The sequence below is a fragment of the Rhinolophus sinicus genome, linkage group LG02 (genome assembly GCF_036562045.2).
Source record: "Rhinolophus sinicus isolate RSC01 linkage group LG02, ASM3656204v1, whole genome shotgun sequence".
Classification (NCBI taxonomy): Eukaryota; Metazoa; Chordata; class Mammalia; order Chiroptera; family Rhinolophidae; genus Rhinolophus; species Rhinolophus sinicus.
Genome location: NC_133752.1, coordinates 43,522,699 through 43,550,640, shown reverse-complemented (window position 1 = coordinate 43,550,640; position 27,942 = coordinate 43,522,699). Strand labels below are relative to the sequence as shown.

Below are 27,942 nucleotides of genomic sequence, written 5' to 3'. Positions count from 1 at the left end.
TGGCCGCATCACCATTGAGGAAGTCCTTATATTATTGTAAGGACATAGGATCATTGGTTTATATGACGAGCTGTTTTGATGATGCAGGTCTATTGACAATCCATCAGAAGAAAGACATTTGAATTAGTAATTAAAATTACTATCTACATGCATAAAATGTGAGTTTTCCCATCTAATCTTTATAATCATATAGAATATGAGATTTAAGGGATTAAGGGTATATTTATTTACATTTTAGGGAAACATAGCTTTTTTTTTTTTTTTCATTCCCTAGAGTTATAAAATGTGAAGAGGGTTTGAATCACATCTGGGCTTTAGAAAATATTGTCAGAAAACTATGTGTAAGTTATATCAAACTGCTTTTGGTGACTTGATGTTAGAGAAAGGAATTATTTCAGACTATATTTTAAATGGCATAAGCAGATAAAGACTTGCAGATAAAAAAAACTATAGAGTAAAAGTTGTTCTAACAAAAACAACAGTATACCATGTTGACAAAGGTTATATGGCTCGTCTAAATTTAAGCAAGAGGATTTTCATTATGTTTGGCAAATGTGTGATTTGAATGGCTTGTGTATTAGTTTTCAATTTATAATTCTTTAGTGGGATTGTATATGGTAGGTGTCAGAGTAAATATATGTTATCATTTTACAATTACTGTTTTATATTTTACATCATTTCCATAGACATGTATTTAGCAAACTTTGTATTAAGTTTCAAGTATAATTCTTAAAATGACCCAATAGTAAGACAGGGCAATGAATCAATTATTACGTGAAAACCAAGCAACAGTCTGTTAAATCAAAAAGAAATAAAAATGAATTCTTTTCTTTTTTTTTTTTTTAATAATTAAAGTTTATTGGGGTGACAATTGTTAGTAAAGTTACATAGATTTCAGGTGTACAATTCTGTATCACATCATCTATAAATCCCATTGTGTGTTCACCACCCAGAGTCAGTTCTCCTTCTATCACCATATATTTGATCGAAAAATGAATTCTAATATCCAGGGATGGGAAGTATCAGAGAAATCTCCCTTCTTTACGGACCAGTTCTTGAAAATCAAATAGTTATCCATAAGAAAGAAGGTGTGTGCAGTGGATGTAGCAGATGCCTCCCAAACAGTCCCGGTTCTAAGCAAATTTTAGGAAAAATTTAACCATTGGTAGTAGTTATTACTTAATTATATTTTCTACCTGGTACCCTTCCAAAGATAGTTTCAATTGGCATTTTCATCTTTGTATAAAGTAATGAGATTGCAGTTATAATTTGAACTCATTTTAGGCATCAAATGAATTTCTGATAAATTGTGAAAATGAATATTTACATATCAAGTATAGCTAACATTTGAATTTCTATTCAGATGTATTCTCTTTAGGGGAAAAAAAAAATGATCCCAACCACAGAGAAAGATAAAACCTGTGAAAAGTAGGTAAAAATCATTTGTGACAATGTCAAAATTAATTTTCAAGGAGATTTCTGCCTTTGTAAATGTAGTTTGTATGCGTTTTAATCTCCAGTACAAACTCTGAAATTTATCAAAAAGGAAATCAATCCACATTATCTTAGTACTCTTAAAAGCATATGCAAATTAAAATACATCACATAGCTAAGTCCAATTTTATTGACAGTTCTTACTGCTTCTTGGGGATTTGAACATTTAAATATTTTAACAGCCACACTAGTTATTGTTTCAGGAATGTCACTGCTTTAGAAGTCTAGAAAAACTCATCAGCAGTGAAAGCCACACAGCAATTTTTTTTCAAGAATGTTTTTTCTTCAAATAAAGTATGTGGTTTTTATGTTTATGTATTCATACACTGTCTTTTCCCCAAAAGGCATTTAATCAACCCTATAATAAATGTGTATATGTGTGTGTGTGTGTGTGTGTGTGTGTGTGTGTGTGTGTGTATGTGTGTGTGTTGTGTGATTACTGGCTAATAAATAACACATGTGATCTTTTCTACCTGACACATTGGTTTTAGAGAACTTCATTAGGAAAACATTTGCAGTATTGCCTGAGCTAGTAAAGGATTTGGTGATATTTTCAATATTTCTGTAGTAATGAAAACAAGTTTCACCAATAGCAGAAATCCAAGTGAGCATTATAAAACATTAGAAATGGAACTAATATTTTTCATGCTTTATTACATGCATAAATCTAAATTTATGCTAAGTAAAATTGTTTTAGGAGATTGGCTTTGTAGAAGAAAAGGGATTATAAGTAGAAATAATAAAATAAAACTCATGGAATTTGTTTTAATTTTAAGGAATTATGTTTATGGACTTTTAACTTGATCTCTGTAATACTCAGTAAAAGAAAGAAAGATTTCCTAAATGCTCACATTTTAATTGTTTACATTTCCTAGGAGAGAATGATGGGTGGAGGATTGGTGTAAAAATAGGGATATTGAGAGAAGGAACCCTTGGAGTTGATTTTTCTCAGTTTAAACACTAAAATTTTTAAAAGATAAAACTGATGGCTTGTTTTTAATTTCATAAGAGGCTCAGTTTACAGAGATGAATGGTTTATGTTTCCTTTTATATCTTTACCTAGCCCAAAGGAAGTAATGATTTCCTAGAATGTACACAATTTATTGTCTAAATCCACTCAAATATCTAACTCTACTCTCCAGTGAATAAATGTACAAATAGAGGAAGAAATGGAATATAATCATCAGAATCTGAAAAATGTCTAAATTAATAGATAAAACTGGTTGGAGAGCATAGAGAATCAAACAAAGCATACTGTGCCTCAAAAGAGCAACAGAGTTAGTCTCTAAACTGCAACTATCAAGTACGTGTCATATAAATTGATGTTAGTGAGTCATTTGATATAGTTTATACAAAACAAATAAGTAACAGCAAACCCCAATTCTTCATTTCAAGAATCTTTCACGTTAACTTGGCTGTGCATTCACATAGATAGCTCTGATGACAGGACCTTAAACTGAGGGCGGTGACAAAAAGCACTGTCATCCCAACATAGAAACAGATGTCTACTAACAGCTCGGTTTGAGGAAAAAAGTAGGTCTTCACTTGAAATTTCAGCTGTTAGTGCAGTTCAAGTGATACTGTACTGACTTACCTCTGTAAAGGAGTTAGTATGGTTAGAAAGAATGATAAAATAAAGTCAACTTTAGAATGCATTTCATAAATCTTTGGGAAAACTCCACAAGAGCTTGACTCTGATAGCACTAGTACTCCGGAGAGTTTTTGTGTGGGGCAAGCCTCCCATTACTGATAGCTCAAGAAATAAAGTGATGAACTCCTATGATCCTAAGTCTATGATATATCAAAGATATAACGTAAGATACATCTAAATCCTAAGATATATCATAAGATGTATCATAAGATATATCTAAATCATAAGATATATCAAAGGATATATTAAACAAAGATAATATAACAAACAAACAAATGAAAATATAAGATATATTAAATAAAGAATATTGAATATTGATATATTAAACATTCAGTAATATGAGTTCTTATCCTTCTTCCATGAATTCTTCATTTGATTTCCAGGAAACTAGCTTTGTCTGTTTTGCTGTCTACCTGAAAATCTTCTTCGGTGGGTACTTCTCATCTTCATGTTCTTTTACTATTTGGCATGTTCTTAGGCTCAGCTCTCAGACTTCTAAAAAATTCTTATTCTTATATCTTTGACTATGTCATCCAGTCTCCCAGCTTTAAGTGTTTGTCAATGCATACAGCTTCCGAGTTTCCATCTCCAGCTCATAAGTCTCTCCTGTACTCCAGACACCTATATTCACTATCCACTTGAGATCTTCACTTGGTTGTCTGTTAGGCCCCTGAAACAAACTCTTGCTTTTTATTCCTTAGCTCCCGAAAATTTGCTCCTCTCATTCTTATCCATCTCATCAACTAAGTCCATTCTAACCATGCTAAGGGTTAATAACTTGGGGATTTCCTTGTCTCCCTTTTTTTTTCTTTTTTCTTTTTTATATCTTACACATAATCCCTTGATAAATGGGCTCTGGCAATAGGAATGAAGTTGCTTATCATTGACTCATGTACCAAAGAGATGGAATTACCATTATCACATTCTTAGACCAATAGTTCTTAAACTATGGGCAGAAGACTGATGAAGGTCCCCATACTCTATCTGGCGATTCATGATGTCAAATCTATTTTCATAATAGTACCAAGACATTAAACATTTTAATATTTTCTTATCTATCAATAATAATAACAGCAGTAGTACCAAACCTTAGCATAGTGTCTCACACACAGTTTATACAACAAATATTGAATAATTTATTAAATTGACTATTTTGAGTTTTTGAAAGATCAGTGGACCACAGAGCAAATTGGATGGCTCAATATCCAGAGCCACGCTCTTCTCCATAAAATGCTATAGTCTCAAAAATAAAGTACAATAAATTGTTGGAAAATTTGTTTAATGTTGGGATTTTGACAATTTTGTATCTTTTTAAAATAATATCTTAATTTGTACTTATCTACAAAAAATCACTCTAATTTCATAAGAGAGAACAGATAATGGAATTTTGGAATAAAAGAGAATGTTCATAATTTTGATTCTCTAGGTATGTACTGGCAAATTTTATATCAAAAGGATTAGATAAAAATTCTCGGTCAAAGCTGTATGTGAGAAACTATTTTATCATATCCTTTTAGGATTGTTACCATTTTCAGGTTTTTTCATATTTTGATAGTTAAAGGGTTATACTTTTTGAATTTACAACTTTTCACTCACAACTATGATTGTGTCTATTTTTTTAGTTTCTATGTGTCTTTTGTTTTCTCATTCGATTTTTATTTACCTTTTTACATCTGTCAGGTTGGTCTTATCAGAATCTTAGTTTAGTGATGTCAGATCACACTCAAGCTTTCCAATTTCTTTCTCTTCTTCATTTTTATTTTGTTTTTTTCAAATTAAGCGAAAGTAATTCTGACATTTGGTTTTCACATGAAAACAGGATTGCAAGTGTTTAAATAAGACAATAGTAGAATCATTTACTATTTACTAGCTTCTAGTACTTAAATAATTCTACCCTCCCCTATTTTTAATTGGCAAGCTGAATTTTTAACCCTTTCCTGTCCTTCTATAGTATGAGACACTGGGAAATGGGACCATACTGTTTCCCAGGCTCACTATGATTTCCTCACTGTGTGCTGCAGCTGCATTAGGAATTAGGAACCATAGCGACTACTAAAACCCAACAGAATAGAAGTTCAAAAAATAGCATTTGACTTTAGTTTCAAAGGATGAGGAGTTTGTAGTGCTGAAAAGGAAAGGAAGCAGCACGTTAAAGGCGGGAGAATGGCTTGGGTGAAGGAGCAGAAACATGAAAGAACAGACTACATTTGGGGTGCCACAAGTAGCCTGGTGTGATATGAAAAGAGGATGGGGGATGAACCTGTGAAGCTAATGGCACCTGATCAGAGGAAGCTTGTATTCCAGGGTAGGAGGTTTAGGCTTTATTTTATGAGTGTTTGGGATTTGGTAAAGGTTTTTCTCCACACGGGAACACTATGATCAAAGTTGTGGTTTGAAAGATTTCATACAATTTTAGCAGTTCGCTGGGTTGTTTTATTCATTGACTCCTACTCCAAACTCCTGCCTCTCTACTTTCTTCTTCTTCTTTTCTCATTAGACATCTGTGTGGTTCACGTTGGCCTCTGTGTGATTGTGAATAGTACCTTAGGAGTCTCATGTCAGGATCATCAGTGTTCCCATTCTTTCCTTTTCTTCATTTTCATTATGTCCTTTTAACATAAGAACAGTACATTTTTACCTTTGAACTAATAATCTAATATGAAAACAGCATTGAAAATGTCTTAAGCAAATACTCCAATAGCTTATTCAATTTCACTGAGATACCGTTATTGTAAAGAGGCAAGAAAAAGCAAATGTATATTTGTGAAGAAAAAGACGAAATCCAAATTAACAATTTTATGGGACAATTTTCTACCAGCTTTTGCAAGCTTCTGTTTATTTAATAATAATAACTTAATGGAGATTTTAAAAATATACTAATATTTAATATTGATTTGATCCGTTCAATTCTATAATAGTTTAATTCTTAGCAAAAAGAAAATACAAGTCATGTTTCTCCAAAAGAAGCTTTATTTCTGGAGGGATTTCATCTCTTAAAATTTAGATCCTTCGATTGTTATTTATTAAAGAAGAAATTAACCAAATTAACACCGATATAGAATACCTTCTGTTGAATTGTGTAGAATGTTTATCTCTGGAATAGAAGCGTGATGGGATAGTAGGATTGCATTGTTCTTCTAACTTAACACTTGGCCAGTAAAACTGATTCCTTTGGCTTGTAATTAAACTTGACTTTTTGGGGGACATTAAGTGATGGCAAATTAACAGTGTTTTATTTGTCCCAATTTATGCATAGCATTAATATGGCAATATTTTAAGTTGTTAATTGATGTTCACTTAAGCTGTGTAATATATGGCTGTTGCAGATAATGATACATAAAATTACAATCAACATTAAATTTTGTTCCTGGACAGTAAATGATGCTCATTATACGTGTATATGTAAAATATTCCTTGTTGATGTCTGCTTCAAATGAACGCAGATTTTGTTTTCAATCTACACGTATTAGATAAGATTTTACGTTGATATAAAGCTAGTTAAATACAAGGTCTGTTTTGTTTTTTATTAATTTGTTTAATTTTAAGTGCTTTATTCAATTTAAATGGATTACAATGTTTCCAATTTAAGTCAAAGTACAAAAATTTCAACATCTGTGTTCTCACAGATTAGTAGAAAATTGTATTTTCATTTATATATAAGATATACTTGACATAGATCAAGACTAAGTTCAGGTAAGTCTTATAACAACAACAACAACAACAACAACACAAACAATACTAGCACGATCGGTTATATCAAGGGAGATGCTCCTTGATTAATGGCATTATTGATTAAGAATAAATGAAAATGTCCTTTTCTAGAACCTAATTTGAGTTGCATTTTAAGAAAATCTAACAGGAAAAATTCCAAATAAAAGACAGAGACTTATAAAAATTTTTGGTATGAATCTTCAGCAGAAAACTAAGTATGCCTCAAGCTAGAAAATACAATTATACTCAGCTTAGCAATGATGTGAGTATTATGAATCAAGGCAAATTTTTGAATACCACTTGTGTTTCAAAATGAAAACCTGAATTGAGAATAAGGGCTTTCAGCTAGAAGGGATTAGAAATCATCAAATATTTAGCCTTCAGTGCATTAGCTGATAAAGATTGAGACCTGAAGTCATATACACAGTTAAAATCAGATCTATTTATAAGAATCAAATTTCCTGAATCTAGGTGTAGTATGCTTATACCATAAAAAAATGATACATTTGACACTTACCATGCCATACATATTTATAAAATTATGTAATAGTTTATATATATATGAATATGTGCATATTTATATATAAACTATATATAGACATATGATAGCATATATAATGTTATATTAGTCTTATAATCAAGGACTTTGTTACTTTATAGGATGAAAACCTTCAAAATTAGAAACAGGAAAACAAGTTCTTATTTTTATTTTTGTTAGGTTTGAAGATACAATTTATAATCAGCACACACACCTATGTATGTGGAGGTGTATATATTTACATATGTTTTTATATATAAGTATATATAGTAAATAATGTCATTATATATACTTATACAATATTTTTTTATCTCTTGAATGATAATTATCACTTATAATGGATAGAGATAGAATGATTAGACAGGGATACAGAGTTGGAAGCAGAAAATTCTAACTTTCCTCTTTTACTTACTGTCTGGCTGTCCTTGGAAGTGTGATTAATATCTCTAAATCCATTTTGCCTTTTCTTCTCTAAAATGGGAATAATGAAACCAAATTTGCTGGTTGTAGGGAAGGTTACAGATAATGCATATAATGAGGTGAGCAGCCATTTTATGTTGTTCTGTTTGTACTATGACACATAAACAGCACATTTATGTCTCAATAGAACATTATTTCTAATGTACTGATAAGATTTATTTATTTATTTATTTATCTATCTATTTATTTATTTATGGTAACATGGCTATATTTTAGAATTTTTATTTATTTTTTATTTATTTTTATTAGTTTTAGATCTACCTAATATGATTTAAATCTGAAAAATATACTACTTATTACTTGGATGCATAATTATCAGCAGTGGAATTGTATTTTAGTATACAGGGAAATGATCCTTGGGAATTGAATAGCTGGTTATTATTTAATGTCCATAGTCTTTATTTTTCTTGGCTAATTATAATCTGAATTTTAATCAACATTGATAAAAATATGGACTTTGCAACCAGAAAGACTTGATTTAAAGACCTGGATTATCCACTTAATACCTGTATGGGCATTTTATTTACATCTTCACATTTCTGTTCAAACAAACAAACAAACAAATAAACAAATCTTCCTTGAAAAAGTTATTTTGAGGGTTAAATAAAATAGCATATTTTAAAAAGCTTCACGGTGTTTGATACAGAAAACTCAATGTTAACTGCTGTATTGTTATAGTCATTATCATTGTTATTACTAATACAGTGGAACTTTTCATCTCTTTTAAGAAACTAAACTTGATCTTTGTATGATTTAGGAATATTAAAGCTGTGGGTAACAGGATAGATGGCGATACATTCAAAGAAAGACATATAACCAGTTATTCCTTGGCATTAACATGGGGAGACAGTGAATGGAATCATTTATTTTAAGGGTTATCATGTTTTGTTCAGTTAGGATCCTTTCAAAGGATGATTTCACCCATTATTTTATAGCTTTTATTGTTCCTATGCTACCAAACATTGGTATGTTTCTGTAATATTTCTACAATTCTATAAAAATCGACTAACTTATGAATGACATTGTTAAGGTAATTTGACAAAAAACCTGATTAATACTTAAATAGAGCAATAGTGAAAGAGACTATTGTAAGAAAAGGAAGGGCTAATTTATGCACTGAGATAACATATACTTGTAAATGTAATTTACTGGAAAAATCATAAAGGCTTATCTGAAAAAAACAAGATAACTCAATAAATAGACTCACATAGATTTATTGAAGGAAAGCAAGATATTTCATAGTAGATCAACATCCCTGACCTTAATCAAGATTAACATTGTAATTCAAAAAGACAGTTACAGGTTTCCACTATATGTATTTATTATTTATCTATTCATCTATCTGTATATTATCTATCTGTTTATCCCCCATCATTTATTTGTCTATTATCCAAAACAAGGTGATTATATTCTGGTCCTAAATTATTATTTAAAATGAAATTATTTTCGGTGCAATACAGATAATTAAATAATAAATTGATTAATATGAGCACATTTCAAATATGAAAAAAAATATGTTGTGATTTTTTTAATTTACAAGCTATTATCCACCAAAAAAAAAAAAAAAAAAAAAAAAAAAGGATTTCAGTGGTAAAACATGCAGGTCTAATTTCATTTTACATCATTTTGGTTATCATCATTAAAACAGAACTTACAATATATTTTAAAAGACAAATTTTTAGTAATTAAAAAATATTGTCATATTCTTTTAAGTCATTTACGAAAGGCTATACTTCTAATGTATCTATCTTCCCTGATACTTACTGTTTGGAGTGGAATGAGACCTCAGTTTACATTGGATCTTAATTCTGTTCTGTTCCAAGGCTCTTTCAAAATGTCCCCTTAGAGATTTCCCTTATGTATCTCCTAACTCTAGATTAAGTCAATCACTAAAAAAAGAAGAAAAAAAGAAAGAAAAAATAGAAAGAAAAAGTGCAGGGAGAAGTGGTATAACTTGGGCTTCAGGATATATGAGGTACTTCTGAATACTGTCTCAAGACAGTCTATCTCTAAAGTCTTCATTGGACTTATCCTTTCTTTGCTAGCTAGACAGGATTTGAGTGCAGAAGAATGATTTTGAGTTCCAAAAGATGTTCTACAGTACAAATTTTCTAAATCTCTCTCTCTCTCTCTTTTTTTTTCTATATAATTTGGGATGTTTTGTGTTGCTCTCAAGATCTTTTCTATTTGTTATTCTTTTTTTTTTCCCCCTGAGATACTTTCCAACTTATGTACCAATTGATATGGGTGACCCAGGAATATTGGATTAGATGTTTTTAGAACTATTTTAAATTTATCTTAGAACATCTTTCTCTTCTGTCTTGGCTTTGTGTCGCCTTATATATTTATACTGAGATTATATGAGCCTGGGACTTAAAGTTTAGGTCCCTTAAAACAAAGGAGTTGCCCAACTTTCAGGGAGCTTTAACTCTGAGGCAATTTAGCTTTGGGGGTTTTCTTCTGACTAGAGAGAAAGAGTATTAGGCCAGAAAAGATAACAACAAGGGTTAATGGAGGTAAATGGGAAGAAGGTAGAATAGTTGGAAAAAAGGCAATTATTATAGTTAGGTTCAACTTATGGTGTGAAGGATCCAAAAGACTAGTTTAAAACATTTTATCTTAGTCAAGGAAGCCTTTAAGAAGGTAATTTTGGAAGCCAAGTTTCTTTTGGAGACTTCCTCAAACCAAGAAAAATCCAGACAGTTGGCTATTTGGAATTTTACTCCCTTGTTGTTTTAAGGCCGTTTTCACATACCATTTTATTCATATTTAAAATGATCAAAATACGCCTACGTTATTGTTTCAGTTAGCTTGGGCTGCCATAGCAAACTACCACAGACCGAGCGGTTTAAAGAGAAATGTATGTTCTCACAATTCTCAAGACTAGAATTCCAAGATCAAGGTGCCACCATTGTCTGTTTCTGGTGATAGCTCTCTTCCTGGCTGGGAGAAGATTGCCTCCTCATAGTGTCTTTATTTGGTGTGGAGAGGGAGAGAACAGCTCTCTGGCGTCTCTTCTTATAAGGGCATTCATCCCATCAGGAGCCCCTCTGTCCCCACCCATAACTTTACATAAACATAATTATCTCCCAAATGCCCCAGATCCAAATACCATCACATTGAGGATTAGGGCTTCAACAAATGAATTTTGGGCAGGGGGTGGGTACAACTTAGTCCACAGCAATTATCGATGTTGAAATTACTTTTTTTAGAAAGATCCCCTCAAATTAGATTTACAATGATAACGTGTTTAAGAGACAAATCTGTGAGGGTTTAACAATGGTTTGTCCAAGTGCTTCTGCACCTCATATCTATATTCTGGAAATTGACTGTGTCTAATAGCAGACAGTAGAAATCTTTAATCTCCGAGGGGCAAATGTTTGAATGTAAAACATATCTAGAACTAAACTATCATGGACAAATCAAGACGAGGCAAGGAAAGGTTTGTTTTTGTTTTTCGTTTTTTTCTTTTAAGTTTCTGATAGGTGCTGCGAGGCAAAATATGTCCTATGGAGCTGTTGATTAAACAAGATATTTTATTAGTTCTCTGGGCTGACTCAAGTGTCAGTCTTGTTGAACTTAACATCTGTCCTCTGCCCTACATATTAACCTCTATATACTCACAAAAGAAAAAGATGAGAACAGTCAGAAAGACCGGCAATATTTTTAGTAACAAGACAGATTTTCACCAAGTATGAATTTTTAAATCTGATCAAATAATCAAAAGATCCCTAAAAGCCTGAATCAATCTCTGACACAATTTAGTATGAGGCCAGAGAGAGCATTCTTCATGCTTTAATAATGTTGAACTGCCATTTGTTCTTTTTCAAGATGACAAAGAAAGGAGAAGATAAGTGAAGGGGAAGCTAAAGTGTAGCCATTTGAAACATTGACTCTGGGCTACTTGTCTAAGAATTTTATGAAGTTGGCATTTTTCTCATAGCCATCTTAGGTTTTTGCCAACTTACCCAAAAAAAAAAATCGCATCTTTCAAATTTCTTTAGCAACTTTGTCATCCATTTTTGAGTAAGGACACAAATCTTGGCTTCTGTTTGCTAATATACATAGTTCCCATAGTAAACAACAAAGCTTTCATTACTATGATGTCATATTCTTTGATGCAGATTGGAGCAGTATTATTAATGACATTTTCTGATAGTAATGTATATATGTTTTATTTTCTGTTGTCACAAATATAGCATTTATAATCCAAGAAAGAAATACGAGTATGTGTATACATATGCACCAGAAGTTGAATTTGAATATTAAAAACTTCTATTTTATATACATGTAGTATTTGAAAAATACCCTTATCAGAGAGGTGAAAAATTACTCATTGATCTGTACACATTATTTGTCATGTCAAAAAATTTGACTATAAGCAGTTACACTAACAAGTTTTTCAAAGAGTGATACTTTCTCTGGGCAGACATAAGCAGCCATTCAGAAACGGTGTTCAATGAATGCCTAAAGGAAAGTTTTCAGTAATTATTCAAAATCTTATTGAGATACTTCAATTTACCCTGTAATGTGAGTTAAATTATGCTTCTGGTTTATTTAGATGTACATAATTTCTGGACATTTCAGTGATATAAAATGTAGATGTGACTTCCATTCATATAGGAAGACTAATGGGGCTTGAATAAAGGGAGTGTTGTAACAAACAAAATGTTTCTTCAGAATTAAAAGATTTGTTAGTAAACTATGAGAGGTTAGAGCCTTTTAGGTGACGGAGACCTACAGGAAATTGAGAAAGATTTGATATTGCTCTTATGGTTCCTGTTCTCCTCCATCTTAAACAGCATGGTTCTCCTATGGGAATATTGGGCTGTTACAGTTACTTGTCATACTCGGTGTATGCACAGAATGTTGCTATATATTTTGACTTATTTGATTATGTGTCTCTAGCATCTTTTATTTTACTCACTGGCCTAGGAGCACATGTTATTTAAGATTAGATCCTATGAAAATTAAGCACTTGAATTTAGAAATTGAAAACTTTGGTCCTAAGGATGAAATATCAACAACTTGGCTTAATAGTTATGTCTCCATATACCTTGGCCCCTATATAATTTTTATCTATGCAATTATACTTTCTGAGTTTCATCAGCTCAACCATAGGTTGTAGCTATGCAAATTTCTTCAAAGACCATCACTGTTCTGGCTTCTTTATTTTTACTTAAGTTGCACTGTCTACCTCCTTTTCATAGAGCCAAATCTTACTCAAAGTTTTGGATAATGTCACATTCTCTTCGAAGTGGAAATTTAGATATAGAATATAAAGATTCCAAATATTAGTTGATTACTTCATATGAAACAGAAAGAAGAAGCCAAAGGGTAAATGATTTTTTTTTTTTTTTTTGGCAAGTGATAATCTATTCTAATGATAGCAAGAGGTGAGCAGCCTAAAACCGTTAGCTGGAATATATTTCAGTTCTCTGTGTTATTTAAATCATCTATTGAAACTATATATCTTATACATTTTTTGTGATTTGTAATTCATATGTAAAATTCTGAAGAGTGGGTGTTTTTTTAAGGAGATAATTGAATAATTTATTTAACTTCTTAGAAGTGAGGATGAACATTATGTAGATTATATTACTCCTCATACTTTTGTAAAGTGAAGCCCATTAAATAATCTGTCAGTACTATAGAACTAAAGGCTAATCAATTATGTCTCATAACCTTCAAGGGATTCTTCATATTTTTAATGTAATTACTTCAATGAAGATTAATAATTCATTTGATACTTGTTCTTTTATTCTGGTCAGCCAAAAAGGTATTGCAAAAGAGACCAGGCAGAAAAGGGAGAGAGTGGAAGGGTTAAAGGACACAAGGAGTAGGAGGGGGAGCATAAGGAAGAAGAGGGAGGAGGAAGGAAAGGGGACAGGAAGAGAGAAGTAGGAAGGTGAGGGGGAGAAGAGAGAGATTTTTATTTGTCACATGACAGCATTGACTATATTATGTTTGAAGTAAAAGATTAATGTGAAAAAATAGAAAGATTAAGCTGTAAGAAAAATAATCTTGTTTATTCAGTAACTACTCATTGGTTGATGATACTGAATCTAGTTCAAAAATTAGGGACCAAAATATGTAAGAGAAATTTACTGAGATATTTCTGAAAAAAAGACTACCCCCCAAAAAAATCATATAATACTTCCTCTTACTAGGACCTGAGTAGTCCAACCCACCACCTTTCTGACACTGATGAAATCAAATAGCAATAATTCCATGAAAGGACAGAGATTTTCTTTTTCCTTTTTTTCCCCCCTGTTTTGTTCACTATTATATCTTCAGAGCCTAGAATATGGCTGGCCTAAGTAGCAAGTTAATAAATATTTTTTGAATAAACTGTCTTCTTTATTCAATTAAATTATGTGGGCTGATAAATAGAGGGTGATAAAAAATGTATACACATTTTAAGAAAGAAAAAAAACTGTATTAAAATTGTAATACTCAGTATATACCAATAACAAAGATGAATACAAGTCATGTTTGACTTCTGCAATTACAAGAGGTGCTCAAAGTGGTTACCACCAGCATCCAGACACTTCTGATCACGGTGAGCTACTGCTTGAGCAACATTGACCAAAGTGTCCACTCGTATACATTTTTTGGCACCCCTGGTATATATAGTGACTAGTTCCTTAACAATTATTTGAATTTGTATTAAGTTGTAAATTCCATGAAGACTATAAATTATAATTTGCATTATTTCCTTGATTCATGTTGTTGTGTGTAATAATCATCAGTATTAAATACAAGCAAATACCTAGCTAACAAAGTACCCAAGGAAAAACAATTTTGGGCTGATAAGAGAATTGTGTAGTGATTACAAAAACTGACACATGTGAAAATTATATATATATATATATATATATATATATATATATATATATATATATTTGTCTAATAATGACCTATAGGAAAATAGGAAAATCGTATTTGACATAGTTTTTATATATAATTAGAATATTTTTTCATAAGTTTTAAATTTTTCATTTGCAAGATTGTAATGCTAATTTATTTGTAGTTTTATTCTCGCTTCCTTGACAAATACAGGTGAAATATGTTTAACGGTGTATAACGTTGACACACTTATCTTGAAAGAATGACAGTAAAATGCATTTTGGTTTAGCTCCCTTTCCCCTGAGGACATTATCTGTTGTCTATGTAGAATGCTTTGTAGATTTTTGTATCCTTCTATATCAAGCACTTTCTTTCTCCTCCCTTTATTATTTTTTTTTTCTGTGTGCTAGAGTTTAGGATATTAGCTTATAGATATTTGGGTTAAGTGTTATTTAAATGATATAGACCTTGGAACACATGTTTCTCCAGAATGGATAGAGACTGTGATTTCATCTGATGCTTGGAAAATTCATAAAGTATTGTTTTGAGTGGTAGAGCAGATAGTTATTTGTCTGTACTTGTTATAGCAAAATTGCTCCAAGGATAGCTTTGGGGCTCTTTCTAAGTTTGAAATGAGAAACATAACTAGGAAAGTCAGCACATTTACCAGACTTTTTTTCTCTCTAGGTGAATATTATACACACATACACACACACACACATACACACACACACACACACACACACACACACGGCTGTTTATATTATTTTTTATTTTCAGAGTATTGAGCTGTAGACAACATCTGAATGAGAATTTTAACTATGAGTTTCTATAATTTTCATTCATCAATTCCACACACACACATAATAGGTGGGTAAATCTTCGTGGCACTTATGTCAAGAATCTTTTTTCCCCAGTACTGTTTAGGTAACTATTTTAATGAAAACCTGTCCTGCAACATCAACATCTACTTTGTCATTAATTATGCTCGTTATAAGTGCATTGTCTAATTTTGTGTAACATATTTTCATAAAACTTAATGACTTAAAACAGAAAACATCACTCATCTTTCACGATTTTTGTGGGTCAGAAATTCAGACAGGGTACAGCAGGTAGAGTTTCCCTCTGCTCTGTGATGTTTAAGGCCTCAGCTAAAATATAAAACCTTCTCACTCACATTATGGGTTGTCGATGGCTATCAACTCAGGGCTTCAATGGGACCATCATCCATACCATCCATTTGGAATTGGCTTCCTCACAACACGGTGGCTGGGTCCCAGCAACAAGTGTCCCAAGAGAGAGCCACACAAAATGTATGGTGACTTCTGTGACTTAGCCTGGAAAGTCAAATAGCATCACTTCCACATTATTTTAGTAAGGCAGTCACAAAGGTTATACAGGTTCAAAGGGAGGGAACTGATACCCTATCACTCAAGTAGACCATTTAAAACAAGCAAGAGGGGATATATATTGGTGTGGCCATTTTTGGAAAATACAGTTTGCCACAATGTCATCAACAGTCCTACAAAGTTTAACATGGAAAATTTAATGAACAAAGTATGTACCCTCTACTTGAATTACTTAGAAGCAGTAAGACACAGATAATGATGTCATCCTAATATTTACGAGTGGAATCTGCTCTGGTGACAACCGACTTTATAGACTTCTAGTGCTACTATTGTTCCTATATATAACCTTTTTTTTGAAGCTTGGAAAATACCTAACTTAGGACCTTATACTTTAAATAATGGCTGTACAGATGGAGAATTTCTGATAAAGGTTTTAATACCTACATCATCAGAAAGCAATAATGGTTGTTTATGACTACTCTTTCTGATGCTCTCTCTATATTAGATGTGTATTTGTATAAAATGTATATATGTATGTAACATATGCATGTAATATATATACTATATATAATATTTGCATATGTAATACATCACACACACACACACACCCCCATATATCTCTGTACAATGTATTTTTAAATGCACTAAAAATCTGGATCACATTTGGAAGAAGACAACCAGAATGACAAGGTAATAAACTTTCCAGCATTAGAATTATTGAAGCATTAGCCCAATAGCCTGAATGGATATCTGTAAGAGATTTTGAAATGGAAGGAGTTAGTAGTAGGAATGATACAGATTCAGTTAGTAGGTGGGAGTTTGGACCGATAAGATCCTTTTATTTAATTATTAATATTAGCAAAAGTAATTCTTTAACCTTCTCATAAAATGACTCTTGCATTAGTTTGGCAGCATTGGTAGAGCTGCCATAATAAAGTACCTCACTGGGTGGTTTAAACCACAGAAATTTATTTTCTCACTGTTCTGGAATAGGTATTTGAGTTAAAGGGTTCTGTAGGTTTTATTTCTTCTGAGGTGTCTCTCCTTAGATTGTAGATAACCGTGTTCTTTCTGTGTCTACACATGGTCTACCCTCTGTGTGTGTCTGTGTCCTAATTTCTTTTTCTTATAAGGAGACCAGTCATACTGGATGAGGGCTCACCCTAATTTTAACTTAATTATCCCTTTAAAGGCCATATCTCCTGATACAGACATATTCTGACATACTGGACTTAGGGTCGCAACATATAAGTGGGGGATGGCACACTTCAGGAAATTACAACCATCAGATATATTTTTCTATTTATTACAATAAAATAACACTTTATCCATAAATTTCTTACTCTGTAGTCAGGAGGGATTTATAAATGATCAATTCATGAAAGACATTCAAGAAAGCCATTGGCTCTTTCTGCTAGTATTTAATGTGCCGAGCATGCATTTTGCCTGCCCTAAACATTGAGTTATACCAATAAAAGTGGTGACCTTACATACTGAATTCACATTTTTACATTGGTCTATTTTTCTCTATCACTGTTGAGTTTCAGTTTTATTCTAGGAAATATTTGCACAATGTAAGATTTGTGAAAATAACTATTCAAAAGCTGAAACAGGAATAAATTGATATGAAATTGGTTAAAATATGCAATTTCTGGAATAAAATTTTATAATATACTTGATAGCTCTCCAAACATGTATCACAAGATGAAAGATAACCTAGGCATACAACAATGAAGTACCAGAATTTGGATCATGTGAGATAAGCTTGACTAAATGTAATTTTACTTTTTACATTTTATAGTTTTGTCTAAAATTTCCAGGATATAGTTATTTTCATGTCTGTCTCTGTGTTTTTATTCCTCTAATCAATTCTTAGTTCAGGATATTTACAATTTCTGTGGAATTCTTCACACCTTTGAAAAAAATTCCCAGGATGATATTATCCCTACACAATATGGTTGTACATGTATGTTTTTAAATTTAAATTACTATTTAAATTATTTTTTAATTAATTTGAAGGTCCGCATCTTGCTTTTGTCAATTCTTGTTTCTCATTCACCCTTACTTTCACTGTGTTTTCTGTTTTTCTGATATATTGAGAATTTTGTTTCATTTTAATAATGTACTTGTAAGCAAGTAAATATAGAATGTATGTGTTTGAAACAAATGTGTTAAAATTTCTGATACTCTGCACTCTTTCTTTTATCCCTCCTTGTCACTATACTGCCACTTCCAGTGATATAGGAGGCCCTCACTGTTCTCAATTCATTTATTGTCAGTGGTCTCACCCATCTTGTTCCTATACTTAGACTTTGCCCAGGCTATCTATAGAAAATATAAAGCATCTTTGTTAGATGATTAATAGGAGATCCACATTAACTTCGGAATCAAACACTAATGTTTTAAGATTGCTGAGAAGGTCCTGAAGGTATTGGCAATAATCTGACTCACCATTCCTCAATTGCTTTCGTCTTTTCTAGGCCCCAGCCTCACTGAATTATGTGAATTTCTCAAGCTGTATAACATTTTCTCATATCTCATTGCCCTTTAACACTGTTTCCTATGCTTGGCTAGCATCTTTTCCCTCATCCCTCAGTTCATTTTTCCTCAATTTCTCATTCATAACACAACTATGTATCGATTGCCTCCTTTGCATCTGGCACTGTGCTCGGTAGCAAGAGTGAACATGAAGCCACAGTCCTACTATTCCAATCCTTCTGATTGCTTTACCTGGCTGGCTTCTGTGATAGCACTTCCTACTTAGTGTCATTGCCCCAGGGCACTAAGTTACATCATGGCAAATAGCTTGCCTTTTATCTTCATCAGTCCAGTGCCTATAACAGTGCCTAGGCATGGTATAGCTCAAGGAAAGCTATATGGAATGAATATGTGTACCTACTTTTGCTCAATGTGTTTGTTTACAGTCATGATGCAATAACTTGTATTTTCTCCTTGTTTTTCAATTCCTCTATTAATTATAGACTAATATTATTTGATCAGAAGAGCCTTTCATAAGCACTGAATTAAAGGCATTAATTCAAAGGCCCACCCCGATTATCTATGATGATCTATGTCCCTTACTTAAGGGCAAGTGTGACAGGCTCTAATCGTATCTGCACAATATCTTCACAGCACATCTAGATTAGTGTTTGATTGGATAACTGGGGTCTGAAGTATCAAAAAGAAACTCAAAAGTAGTTATAAACAATGATATATGGTAACATTTTAAACCTTCTTACTGTTTCTCCAGCATTATCCTAAGCACTTCACATGCATTAATTCATTTTATCTTCACAAGTACCCACAAGAAGATTTTTTATTATTTACATTTTACTGATGAGAAAAAAAACTACAGAGAAGTAAACTTCATTTAAGATTCTATTTCATTAGAAGACATGCACTCCACAAAAGCATGTATTTTTATCATTTAAGAGGCATGGCAATTAAGTTCGTGAACTTGTCACCATGTGCCTATATGGCAGCACTGTACAAACAGCTCAGTAAAGTTTCATAACCTTCGTATATCAGTGTCTCACAGCTGTGTTCATGTGGATGTGTGACGGTGTATTGCTGAGTGGCATTTATTATTGTTGCGTGTTTTTGTGTGCCGTCGCAAGAATGTCTGAGCTTGAATTAGAACAATGGACAAGCATTAAATTTCTTGTTAAACTTGGACAGAGTGGAAGTGAAATCAGAGACATGTTAGTCCAAGTTTATGGAGATAATGCCATGAAGAAAATGGCTGTGTACAAATGGATTAAACGTGTTTCTGAGGGGAGAATGCACCACTGATGAAGAGAGGTCAGGGTGGCCAGTAACCAACAAACCTGACAAAAACATTGCAAAATTTTGTCGAATTGTATGTCAAAATCATACATAACTGTGAAAAGCGTAGAAGACCAAGTAAATATCTATAGAGAAACAGTTAGGAAAATCTTAACTGAAAATCTTGTCATGAGAAAGGTCTGTGCAAAAATGGTCCCAAAGGAGATCATTGATGAATAGCAGCAAAGGACAGTCGAAGTTTGCCAAGACCTTTTGGAGAGGCAAGATGATGTTTTGGGCCTTCTTATCACTGGTGATGAAACATGGGTGTACGAATACAACCTTGAAACAAAGCGTCAAACTACACAATGGAAGTCAGCCAATTCCCCATGACCAAAAAAATTTCCGTCAGTTCAAAGCAGGAGTCAAAATGACGTTACTAACCTTTTTTGATGTCAGAGGGATTATTCATTATGAATTTGTACCAACTAGAGAAACAGTCAACCAAGTTTACTGTTTGGAAGTGCTGAAAAGGCTGCGTGAAAAAGTTAGACAAAAGCAACCTGAACTTTTTGCCAACAATTCATGGCTCTTGTATCATGACAATGCATCAGCTCACATGACACGCTCTGTGAGGGAGTTTTCAGACAGCAAACAAATAACTGTATTGGAACACCCTTCCTACTCACCTGATCTGGTTCCCAATGAGTTCTTGTTTTACCTGAAGATAAAGGAAATATTGAAAGGAAGACATTTTGATGACATTCCGGACATGGAAGGTAATATGATGATAGCTCCAATGGCCATTCCAGAAAAAGTTCCAAAATTGGTTTGAAGGGTGGACTAGGCACTGGCATGGGTGCATAGTTTCCCAAGGGGAGTACTTTGAAAGTGACAGTAGTGATATTCAGCAATGAGGTATGGAGCACTCTTTCTAGGATGAGTTCACAAATCTAATTGTCAGACCTTGTATATTTACTGGTGTATCTCAAATACCTGTAATGGTGCTAGGCAAGAAAAATCAACAGTGACTGATTACAAATAAATTTGAAAACATATATTTTTCTAAATTATATACCTTTCTTTACCACAGATAAATGTATCTGATAGTAGGTTTTATCCTGCCACATGCCACTCATTCTCTAGTAGAACCATAGAACAATTGTTGTAAGTCATTTTGAAGGACAGACCGTGGAACTTGAAGCATTTGGATGACAAGTCAAATCTGTGTTAGGTTCTGAGGCAAATTGCTTAATGATTATACAGGTTTCTTAGGATAAAGAATTCAGATGTGAGAATATCATTGAACAAAAACATAACTGAAAAAGATAAACTATTAAATGCATTACTTTAGAACACTTAATACATTATATTTAAATGAGAATCAGCATGAAGCATGGTCAATAAATAGCATGTGGACTAGAGGCAAATTGATTGAATTCTGGCTTTGTTATTCCTAAACCGTATGACCTTGAATAGTGTACAATGGGGATAATGATAGTACTTACTCCATATAATTTTTCTGAGGTATAAGGACAATATAGTGTCTATAAATGAATAGTTAGTACATAGAACTGTGCATACTGCATACGGTTATTTAAGCATTTGTTAAATAAATGTTACCCTTTTGCCGCCGTCAACTTTACCAGTGGGTTGTTGCATGGTAAATAAATGGATTCTGGATATTTGAAAAGGAAAATAGAAAAGTGAGCACCACCAAGTCAAAAAGCAAATTCTTTTCTTTTAAGCTTACAATTTACTCTTAGCAGTAATCTGGTGAGTTGGAGTTGTGACTTCAAAGGTAGTTATACGTGATACTTATAAGTTAACTATGCTCCAGGCACCTTCCGTAATGTAAATATTTTAATTTTTTATGAAAAAGAAAAACGCCTCTTCTAGTAAATCTTTGGCATTTCTGTGAACATTAATTAAACATATATTGCTTTCTTAGTGCTTTAGAATTGATTTCATGAATTAAAAGACCAAAGAAAGATGAAAGTTCAGTGATTAAATGAAATATTTTTGATATATCAAACTGGAGAAAAAGAATAACAATATTTCTGTGTTTAGGTTTTGCATCTCAGTTTATTAGAAGTTTGAAATAAACATTTTGCAGAATACAGTAATAATGGAGTCATTTCATGTAATAAAACATTCTTTATGGTGTAATAAAAGGTTACATGACAATGTAAGACTACTCAGTTTTAAAACTAGAAATAATTTGTACTCTGCCCCAATAACTGCAGATTTCTGACTTAGGGGTCCTAGAAGATTTGATCATTTTTGGTGTTCATATGCTTATAACTAGTTAGAAATATTCTTTGTTTTGAAAAATTTGTACTTTCCTTTTATGATTTCATTCACTTTTTTTGAAGTTATAACTTCTCTATTACTTATGTGCCTAACTTGTGTTTATTAAACTAATTCTTGTATCTTATAATGAGTACAATTTAAAAATATTGAAATGTGTGCAATTTAATTTGAGCTAGATATATAGGCTCAGTCATTTACATAGAGCTCTCAACCATCCATCTTTAAAAAGGTCCATTAATTTTCAATTTTTTCATAGAACAATTAATGTGTTTTTTTTCTTTCTTATTGACTTATTCATTGTTTAACTCTGTGTACATTTGGGTGCAATGTCAATTGTGTTCCAACCTCTAGATCATAAAAAAGTAACGATATTAAAATTAACTTCAGTAGGCAAATATTTCCTATTTTTTTATTTTTTTCATGCTCAATTCTTCCTTTTTCGATTTAAAATAACTTAGTTCTATTTCCCCCCCTACAGCACTAGGTAAGTGCATTTGCCTACTCTGGTCAGAAGCTTATTGCACTAATACTTGAAAAATATCTCTAGAAGAAGAAATCAAAGCTTCCTTAAAGAAGGGGAGACGTTTCTTTCTTGTCCTACCACTAAGTACATTTCTTGGAACATATCAATAGTTCACTAAATATTTACTGAATAAATTAATGTTATATCAGAGAAATAAATCAATAATGTTCTTCTTAGTCTACTTCTTTACTAGCAGTGGTTAGAAGAGATTTGAAATTTAAAATATAATAAAGTTTTCGGCTTCCACCTATGATGGAATTGCTTGTCATAGACTCAAAGCTGATGCCAATAATAGAGAAAAATAAATTAAAAAAAGGAAAAAAAAGGAAGAAAATCTGTGTGATGGCATTGGAGAGACAATGAGGAACCAGGACCCCTTCTCCTTGAAACATACGGGACTTTAATTTTTGTCTCATGAGCACTACAGGATTATTTTAAATTCAACTATGCTTATAATGGTCATGTATTTTATACCTCAGACTCTATCCCTGAGTAGATTAATAATTCAGCAAATATTTTTAGAGGAAAATTGAAGAACATTAGAACCATTTCTTACATCTATTTATCTTTCAAATCATGGTCCCACACTTCTTGGATGACTCACTGCCTTTATTGTATTTTTGTCTTTTTTGTTAATGTGTGCTGTCATCTTTAGTATTTCCCTCTTTCTGCATTGGTGAAGGAGTTAATTAGTTGTCTTGCTTTTAGTTTTTGAAATGAACACTTAGATCAGTGGTTGTTGACCTTTCATTTATAATCAACGCAAATATCACTTTCAGCACTAGCAGTTTTCATTTTTTCATGACAATTTCATTTCTACTGGCAAATTCCATCCTTTGATTATCCATTTTTGTAAAATGTCATGTGGGTTTATCACTGGGAGACAAGAGGACAATGCAACTAGACACTTGGAGTCTGTTTAAACTGAGTAACAGATGCATGGTGACCTATCATTGACAGACTTTGAAAGAAGCAATATGTGTGTCACTGATCATGATGCATATCTTTTATTTGTGTAGTGATTTGTGGACCAAAGAGCTAGTAGAGAAATTTGTCCTTTATATAATTACAGGTGATCCACCATGCTGACTTAAATTTGAACCACATTTTTGGTGATGTCTGGTGTTATTTATGTAAACCATGTAACTGACATTTGTGCGTATCAGAACCATGTAAAATAAGGATTGAATATATATATATATATATGTATTCAAGCTACAATATGATGTTAAAGCTACAATATGATATCACTATAAACATCTAGGAATAGCTGCGGTAGGCAGAATTCCAAGATGACACACGACTTTTGTTCCTATATAATTACTTCCACTGGGAGGGACTTCACTATTGTAATTATGTTATGTTACATGGCAAAAGGAATTTTGCAGATGTAATGAAGGTTATTAATCAGTTGACTTTGAGATAATAAAAAAGGAGATAATCTAACCTAATTACATGAGTCCTTTAAATCAGAGAATTATTTTCCCCAGTTGGTAGCAAAAGAAGAAATTAGACAGATTTAAAGCATGAGAGGTCTTCAACGTGAGGGATGTTCTCCACTGCTGAGATACATAGGCCATTGGCATTTGACCTGAGAGTAGCTTCTAGGAACTCAGAGTGGTCCCTGGCCAGTAGCCAGTAAGGCAAAGGAGACCTGTGTCCCTCTACAGCAAGAAACTAAAGTTTGCTAATAACCTCAATGAGCTCAGAAGTGGATTCTTGACCCACAGACTTTAGATAAGAGCATGGCCTGGCAGCCAACTTGACATTGGCCTTTGGGATAATAATCAGATAACCTAATTGATCCTACCTAGACTTTTAATGTACCGAACTGTGATATAATAAATGAATATTGCTTTAAGCTATTAAATTTATGTCAATTTTTTATGCAGCTATAAAAATTAATATAATATTAAAATATAGAAATTTTGACAAAACCAAGTGTTGGTGCAGAAGTAGAACAATCAAAACTCTACTGTTTGGCAATATCTACTGAAGCCGAACATAAAACATATGAACATACACTAAGAATATTTCATAAGTATTTTTCCAATATGTGAGTAAATCTATTTGTGCACCAAGAAAAAAAATAAGTACAAGAAAGTTTATAGACATTTTGAAATAGCCCCAGACCAGAAACAATCCAAGTGTCCATCACCGATAAAATGTATATGCATGTGTGTGTGTGTGTGTGTGTGTGTGTGTGTGTGTACCGGTGGTGCCAAAAGTGTATACAAGTGGACACATTGGTCAACATTGCTCAAACAGTAATTTGCCATATTCAGAAGTGTCTGGACACTGATGGTAATCACTTTTAGCACTTCTTGCAATTGCAGAAGTCAAAAGTGACTTGTATTCATTTTTTGTTATCAGTATACATTGAGTATTATAATTTTAATAGTTTTTTCCTTTCTTAAAATGTGTATACTTTTTTAGCACCCTTTGTATATATAGTGATATATTCATTCATTGGAAAGCTACATATTTATAAGAATAAACAAATTACTGCTGTACATGAATGAGTCTTACAAACATATATTGAATTAAATAAGTCACACATAAAAGAGTACACCCACAAAAGAATGTGATGTTGTTTAAATAAATATTAGAGATAGACAAAGTAATCTGTGATTATTTAAGTAATAATAATGGCTAAGTTGGGAAGCAGCAATAATGATTGGGAAGGGGTACCACAGGGAGTTTTAGGATTCTAGTAATGCCCTCCTTATCTTGATGCTGATTAAATGAATGTATTCATGTTGCAAAGATTAATTTAATTGTGTATGATTTGTGTACTTCTCATTCTCCAATGGAAAACTTATTTTTAATTAAAATTTATTGAGGTGACAATGGTGAGTAAAGTTACATAGGTTTCAAGTGTACAGTTCTGTAATACATCATCTATATATCACATTGTGTGTTCACCACCCAGAGTCAGTTCTCCTTCCATCAACATATATTTGATCCCATTTACCCTCATCTACCACCTTATCCTCTGGTAACCACTAAACTATTGTCTGTGTCTATTAGTTTTTATATTTTTTATTTGTTTGTCTTGTTCCTCTGCTGCTTTCAGTTTTATATTCCACCTATCAGTGAAATCATATGGTTCTCGACTTTTTCTGTCTGACTTTCACTTAGCCCAATAATCTCAAGATCCATCCATGTTGTTGCAAATGGCACTATTTCATCTTTTCTTATGGCAGAGTAGTATTCCATTGTGTATACAAACCACATTTTTTAATGAAAGACTATAAAATGTTGGCAACGCCTGTTTCACTGTGTAACTTAAAAAAAATAAAAATCACCTAAGGTCATACAACTAGTGAGTGGTAAGACATAGCATAGAAAATTATAATTAAGGATAATTTAGTGATTAATATTTTAGTTGAATTATCTCTTTCATTTGACTGAAAATAAAAAAGAGAAAACGGGAAAGTGAATATGATCAATAAATAATTTTGACATTCACAATTAATTCTTTAATAAAACAGTTTGCCGGGAGGACTCATACCACTCTGTAGTCTCATGTGCTGCTGTAGTTCTCACTCCTATGGAATCAACAATAGAAATGAAGAAAAGAGAAGAAATAAAAATTCCTGAACCTTCCAAACAGTAAGTTGTTCATTTTAATTTTTAGAGCTTTGATGACTAATTAGATTACTGATCAGAATTAGATGCTCAGATTGTGATTTATAATGAGTGTGTTAATACTAGTATATTGAGAGGACAGAAATAAATTTTGTACAACATTTTAAAAAAATCAAAATGTTGTCTCATGAATAACTTCTGTGTCTTCTAAATTCATGTGCTTGAACTAAGTTTCATTTTGTTACATTATCTTAGGAACATGGGTAAGTAGTTTAAAGCACTTTGTTTCCTTAATATTGGTATTGTGGCTCGACTGTTCTTGGATTGCTTATTTTATGTTTGTAGGCTTCAAGGGTCTAAAATGTGATCAGTTTTTAATATAAATTTGCTAGCCTAACTTTGGTTTGCATTTTTATAAAGAATGGAAGTTATTATTTTTAACTATTTTAAATAAATTATCCTAAAGTAAAACTTGACACTATTGTTTCCATACTTTTGCTATTTAAACATATCAAGCTGAATTTAAATTTGATCTTATAATGAATAAATGATATATTTTTTTCCTTATAATGGCCAAAGAGAAATAAATTTATGATAATGGATGTAAGATATATGGACATAAAATATCAAATAAACTAGGATTATTTCTAGGTATGCATTAAACAAGTGAAAAGGGAAAACCTACTGATGATTTTCCAGTCAAAGTAGTGCCATAGCTGCTTTAAGGTTAGAGACTAAGTGATGTATGGTGTTGCCAAGGATTGCTGGCTAACCCCCTCATGAAACAGTTTTGAGTTATCTTGATGTGCCTGCTACTTTTCCCCGTTGGATAACTTTTTTGTTTTATAATGTCTTTCTGAATAAGCTCCTGAAGGTAGCATTCTCTGGAATAAGTGCCTGATGCTCTTTGTGCAATCAATTAGAAAATCCCTTAATGTTATATTCAATAATGTTGAATTCAAATGGAACAATGTATATATTTGATTTCATGAAGATGTTATTAATATTCTCATTATAGAGAAAAGAAATATAAGCCAATTCAGAAAGTAATGATTGTAATTCAATTTTAATAAATCTAAAAGTGAAAACAATTTAACTGCTCTTAATATAGTCTAATTTTTAGGTTCCAAAAGCCATTTTTGTCTAATAGGAGGAACATTACATCTCATATATGCCAATTGAGTTATATTTGAAAACTCATATGTATTTTCCTGCTATATATATATATACATATATATATACATATGTATATATATACATACATGTATATGTATATATGTGTATATATATATATAGTTTCCTGCCATATATATATATATATATATATATATATATATATATATATATATATATGAGTTTACATAAGTTGCCTATATATTTGTAATAGGATCTTAAATTATTTTAATTATCTTTCAATGACTCTGTTCAACACTGGTGAATACTGCTAATTCCTTACATAAATAGTGGTTTTTTTTCCCAGTCTTTATCTATTTCATAAATATTCAATCTTCTTTATTTTTTTATGAGATATGTATTATAGCAGACAGCATTTATTAACTGGCTGTCCCTTTTCTTCCTGTTACCCTATATCCACTCTGATACTCCTCTGTGTTCTTTGAATCTACTTTCTTGTTTAAGCACTATTTCTCAAAAATATCATTCATTCATTCTTTTAGGT

General features: G+C 32.1%; 1 protein-coding gene across 4 annotated transcripts in view; it reads left to right on the top strand.

Moving 5' to 3' along the window:
* The window catches only part of CCSER1 (coiled-coil serine rich protein 1), a 1,114,085-nt gene that overhangs the window by 230,230 nt on the left and 855,913 nt on the right, over positions 1–27,942 (top strand). For all 4 annotated transcript variants that reach the window (XM_074323491.1, XM_074323495.1, XM_074323500.1 and 1 more), the window contains exon 5: positions 26,168–26,288. In XM_074323491.1, the coding sequence (XP_074179592.1) occupies positions 26,168–26,288 (121 nt within the window). The remainder of the gene's footprint in view (positions 1–26,167; positions 26,289–27,942) is intronic.